Raw genomic sequence first — 6,052 nt, 5'->3', positions numbered from 1 at the left:
CATCGTCTTCTGCTGTTGGGAAGTAGTATACTGACACTGTTGCGTCCCGTTTACCGTAGGTGTGTGTGTAGGGGGAGACAGAAATAAATTTGTTAGTATTCGCTCATTATTCTTTTTCAACTATTACACCGGGATGTACACATAAAGGCCGTGTAAACTACCCCGGTGACAATAGTGTAAGAAATATAAAAGGAACCAATATTCATATTTTTGTTGCACAGTAGGCTGTCATTTATCAGTTTTACCGTTTTCGTATTTCACATTTCAAAATACGTTAATATTGAATTTATACTAAACTCAAAATTACTGAATATGTGCTGGATGGCAACAGTGCACACTAGGTTAACGGAAATTACTTTTTTACATATTATTTTTTTTACTTTGTGTTTAGTTTCAACAAAGCTTCTACGTTTAATCTATTTACGCTTCAATCAAATGATATTTACGTGTTATAATTTAGATATAACGAGCCAAAAATATGAATATCGTGAAAACACGTGATGAAAGGGTACTTAACTAGCAATCTATAGAATCTTAAGAAATACATTTTATAAATAAAGACTTCAAAAAATCATTAGAAGTGCAAAACAATAATCACAGGTAAAACGGTCATGCAAAAACTATGAGTGATAATAATTGAAATGCATAGGACAAAACAACAATTAAGTATGCATTAATAAACACACGTTCGTGCTACTTGATGTACTATAAAAAAGGTAAAAAAAAACTCTACTCGTAATTTTAAGATTACATATTGTCTCAATTACGATTTTATAACAGCTGTTTTAATGAACACTTTAAAATAAGCAACGTCGAATGGAAAAAGAAATGAACTACATTACGAAACTGAAAAAAAGATTTAGAAAATTTAACAAAATTGACAAAATTACTATTAAAAGGACACATAAAGATAGCATTTTATTGTTAATGTTTTGTTGAAATTGGAAAATGTTTGGTTTTACGGTGTCAACTTCAATTTTACTTTAGTATAGTTTAGCATATCACAAGTTAAAGTTACCTGATAGAGGTGAGTTTAAAAAGTTCACTATTAACTGTAAAATTCGTCACAGGAAAATTATTTACATGTGTATATTTCAAGCGTGGTTTGTTATTAAATATGACCAGTTTATGTCACACGAATTCTTAAAAACAATTAAAAAAATAATTAAATTTATACTGAGGTTTTAAACTTGTAAAAGGAGAGGTATATACAACAAAATGGTGTATATTTTACACAGTGCAGGTGCTAAAAATACTTATAACACAATAATAAATGACACCTAAGTGTGACTTAAATTGCCAATTATGCCATTTTTCGCATAATGAGCAAATACCTATTCATGTATGTTGAGTGTGTGTAGTGACAGTATTAATTGCGTTATAATGATCATAAAATAGAAAAGACATAACAGATATTTAGTTTAAGAAAGCAAACACACATTGCTGAAACATCCAAAAAGATAACAGTCAAACATGAAGGCGTATAACAAGACAACATTGAACAATTGAAGTATAGATATGTCTAATTCCACTGTTAAAACAATCGTATTATAACATATTGCTGTCTCTATTTTTACAAAGGGAACGAAAGAGATGACGTTATGTTTTTATACTTTTGTTTTGACAGCGGATATCCACATTAAGAACACCGAAATGATTGATTTTTGTAAATGGCGTACCGTTCTGCTCGCTCGCTCTACTCTGTCGACCAGCCTGTTCTATGATTTCGTTTAATACCATTACATCTGAAAATGAAAAATTTATAAATTAATTATTAATACAAATGTATGCAAAAGTCAATTAGAATAGAAATAAGCAGGAGAAAAATATTGTCTCCAAGTATGAAAAACCTTCAGCGGTACTCTTTTCACACGATGAAGTAAATGATGTGAAAAGTAACATAGGAATCGTGTGTTCATTTTTTCAAAGACAAAAATAGGATAGCTATATAGATAACGTTTTGTTAATAACTACTAGCAGTACCCGTGCAACTTTATCCGCATAAAATTATAAAAACCTCATTTTGTTGTTCACATTTGTCAAATTATCAAATGCCAATGTCAAAATGACATGACATAATGTCAAACATGACAACCTTGCTTCCTTGATGTTGGCAGCAACTTATGGTCTCTTTCCCAAATTAGGATTTTTATCCAAAATATTTACCCCTTAAGTTTAATGGTGTTAAAATATATAGCCTAAAGCGTGACGTAATTGTAGGGCTTTTGATTAAAAAAAGAATTATTCAAAAATATGCTATAATTGCTGACATCTTAGGCAACAAAGAAGCGTGTGTAACGCTTTATTATAATAGTATAACTAGATTAAGTAGGTTAGTTATAAGTGAGCAGAAATTTACACCTTACCTCTCATATCAACTACATTCGGCTGTTGTGATGATTCAATGAAAGGATTGTCATTTGATGGTTTTAAAACTTTTCCAGCTTCGTCAGTGCTTTCTGTGGTACTCATTTCCTGGAAGTGTTAATAATTACATTCTTTGGCTGTTTTATTAACCAATATTTATACCTTTTGACCACAATATGTACAAATACGACAAACATCAATACTAATATTATAAAGAGTACAGATTTGTATTTTTGTATGTGTTGAAATAACCCAAAAGCAAAGCCCATTTCAAAAATTCTCTCACCATTTAAAAGCTACGTTATCACTAAGTATCAGGTTATATTATTTAATTCCACGTAGTAGTAGCGAGCAACAGCTAGAGTCTATTAATTTGATTAAATATTTATTGTATATTGTTCTACATGAAAATATATTTTTACTTATACTAACATATTCTCTGACAGGTCTTGATGCAATTGATGAGTCTGGTCTTGGCAAAGCATAGGCATGAGGCTGCGATGTAACGCTGTGATTTCTGGACGCCGAGCGACCTCGGAGTCGTGCCTCTTTCGTCTGCGCTTTGCCACCCAGCAGGTCACCGTGAGATGTGTAAGATAATCTTGACTGATGTGATGTATACGACGAATGCCGTGATCCTGGAAATATCAAGTATAAAACGGTTATATTAAGCGATATAATTGCTCACTAGAAGATGCTATCTTATTCACCATTTACAAATCAAAATATTACAGAAATGTTTAGTGACACAAATCGTAATACAAAATTGAAGGTAGTTAATCAAACAGCTCACCTAAATTGGCATAATAAACTGGTATAATGATAGCTCCATTTTCCTCAGACATCGGAGTGACAGCGTTCGAGTCGTCAGCATACGGTAGATGTTCCTGGGCATCAAGATAAGTTGACAACACGAGGGGCTTCCTATCTGCACCAGGAGGGTAGCGAGCTCTGCCGTTCGGCCGCAACGCCATCTGATGCGAGCCACGTGAACCACGGCGCAAATTGAACGGCGATCCCGGCAGTGATAATGATGCCTGTCGATTCACAATATAGTTATAAAGTATTCTACGAAAACAACTTTAAGTAACAATTTCCATTCACAGAATTATATCTTCGATCTGTTTATTGCGATTACTGTTACTCTCAAAATACTATGGTTCCTCAATTAAGATCGAGTATGAATGAAATGGTTCACGTACTGATCAAAGGGTCTAGGTTGCAGAGGCTTTACCTACACTTAATGAAAGTCGTTAATATCGAATCTCTAAAGAATTGTGTTATACTTTCATGTGCTAATAAACAAAGGAAAAATAATAAAGAGGTTAACGAGAAAATAGATGTGTTTTCAGAAAATGATAAGAAGTAATGTCTTATTGCATCAATGCACGATGGTAGCGTTAATCAAAATGTTAGCTATGGCAATTTTGCTCTCTAAGTTTCTTAAGATCCATGTATTGCTGCAACTGGACTCTGAGAAATAATCAACTTAATTTCAAAACGGTTAGAATAAGAAGACTAAGGTAGAAAGAAAAACAAACAAACGTTTCCTATTGAAGAGGAATAGGAAGGGGGTACACAAACACCAATTTGGATTATTGGACAAACCTGTGAGCCCTCCCGCAGTGGCCCATATAACTGCCCGTATTTATTTATGCGTTCAGGGTGGGGAACCTTCAATACACAAAAAATTGATTTTATAGTAATATCTTTTCTAGTATCACATACTGATAAAAAAGACATCGATAAATTAGGAAAAAGTATTCAGAGCACATCAAGACATCAAGGAGGAGGAAGTGATATTGCAGCTTCAAAGCAAATTGTGATAAATGACAGATCATTTAGCAGCCCCATCAATCTATGTAAGATCTAATTAAACGGCAGAAAATGTTAATTTTTGATTACAATAAGAATTTCTTTGGATTCGCTAATGCTGTAATATCACCGTAAAACTCTTATTGTAAATAGCAACAATAAAATACCGATACGATCAAGCGATGCCAATGAATGAAAGCGACGGTTAGTCAGGTAACTTTGTTTATAAACACATGAAGTAATAGTGTCAAACTACATGCAAATATACTGCTAACTTTTATCATAACAAAACGAACTTCCTTGTTCTACATCTATGGTCATGACGACTGTTCTTTTTTATAATTTAAATTTCGAAGCCTCCGCATCACTCATCGAAATTGAGGAATGAATTATTGTTTTTTATCGATTGCTAAATTAGATTAATTATGTTGACCGAACCTACCTCTTCATCGTTGCTATGTTCAGGTTCAGCTCGGCCCGTTCGTGGACGATCACATTGCCAAAGAAACAATCTAACATGACAATAGACTCAATATCTCCAATAGTATTTCGTCATTGAATTCATCTTTGCATTTATTCAATAAAAAAAAATATTTGGACAATGTTTTGTAACATCTGTTCATGGCCTGATAAAAATACTATTGGAGCCCGAGGTACGAAGAATTGAGAGTGAAAACTACGCAATAAAACTTATCATACCAAAGAAACGTAAGGAAGGCAAAGTCATGCTACACTAATTATTTCAATCATTTGCAAAAAGTAAAAGGAAGTTGACGATGTGAATAATTCTACACTATTTCGTATGAATGAAGTTGACATTTAGTAAATGATTATGCGACATGTTTAAAAAGAACTGAATGTAAACGCAACAGGCTCTGTAACTTGAACATAACAAATAATAGATGAGAGAAAGATTGATCAATGAGTATAAATGACATTAACAGAACTAAATCTATGCACGCCACAAAGCTGCGACTAATTTAATGTTGAAATGATAGTGAGACATTTTTGCAATTCCATGCAAATAAAACGTTCTCCGGAAAAAATAAAAATCAGTAAAAATAATTTAAATCCTTCAGTAACTCTAAATTCAATAAACATGCAATCTTTAAGTGAAATTCGAAACTCAAAGTAGTGGAAACACATTAAAGATTCTAAAGCTCCCAGCCACTTTCTTTTCAACTTGAATCAGAATTTACCTTTAAACAATTTGAAATTTTTGATATGACATGTTGTTTTTAATTCTCAATGCACTTTAAAGTTGAAAAGATAATGCTTAGCCGTCAATGATTCAATTTTAATTTGAATATCAATTATAGAATTTTTACTTTGAAAGTTAGGATACTCCAAATACTAATATCATAAATATATTTTATGGTGATTTTTTTTTACTTGAACTTTTATAGTAGTGATAAAACGTGATCACGTTAAATACGTTTGCGTATTGCATAACGTAATTTTACATTCATATTGATTGCATGAAAATTACCAACGTGTTCATCAGAATTGATATACGGAATATTCCATGAGATATCAAAAGTTTGTCACCAATTGATATGCCTTCATATTACTCGAGATTAATGTTTAGTTTCAGAAGAATTTAAGAATTGATTGAATTCCAGAGTAGACTTGAATCATATTCGGGCATACTGCAGCGGGTGTGTGGGCATACTCACCATGCTGACCTTCCTCTGGCGGCGCGCGGGCTCGTGGTGCGTGTCGGCGGGCTTGTGCGCGGGCTGAGTGCTCACCGAGTCCTGGAAGGGGTCGCTACGGAGGGACATGCGCTCGCGCGTATTGTCGTCCTGGTTGCCACGTTCCTGGTTCACGAACAGCTCGTAGCTTTGGCAGGAGAAGTCGCTCGGGGACT

The 6,052-nt window shown here is 33.5% G+C and overlaps 1 protein-coding gene across 1 annotated transcript in view; it reads right to left on the bottom strand.

The window, feature by feature from the left end:
* Positions 1-6,052, bottom strand: part of LOC106104722 (sodium channel protein para) — a 25,113-nt gene that overhangs the window by 13,510 nt on the left and 5,551 nt on the right. Inside the window, exons 14-20 of the mRNA XM_013284852.1 lie at positions 5,859-6,050; positions 3,976-4,041; positions 3,161-3,404; positions 2,800-3,005; positions 2,367-2,475; positions 1,680-1,745; positions 1-36 (exon numbers count right to left, since the gene is read on the bottom strand). Of these exons, the coding sequence (XP_013140306.1) occupies positions 1-36; positions 1,680-1,745; positions 2,367-2,475; positions 2,800-3,005; positions 3,161-3,404; positions 3,976-4,041; positions 5,859-6,050 (919 nt within the window). The remainder of the gene's footprint in view (positions 37-1,679; positions 1,746-2,366; positions 2,476-2,799; positions 3,006-3,160; positions 3,405-3,975; positions 4,042-5,858; positions 6,051-6,052) is intronic.

This window comes from Papilio polytes, unplaced genomic scaffold (assembly GCF_000836215.1).
Source record: "Papilio polytes unplaced genomic scaffold, Ppol_1.0 DF823399.1, whole genome shotgun sequence".
NCBI classification, from domain to species: Eukaryota; Metazoa; Arthropoda; class Insecta; order Lepidoptera; family Papilionidae; genus Papilio; species Papilio polytes.
The sequence above is the reverse complement of the archived record's forward strand: the minus strand, read 5'-3'. Positions and strand labels throughout refer to the sequence as shown.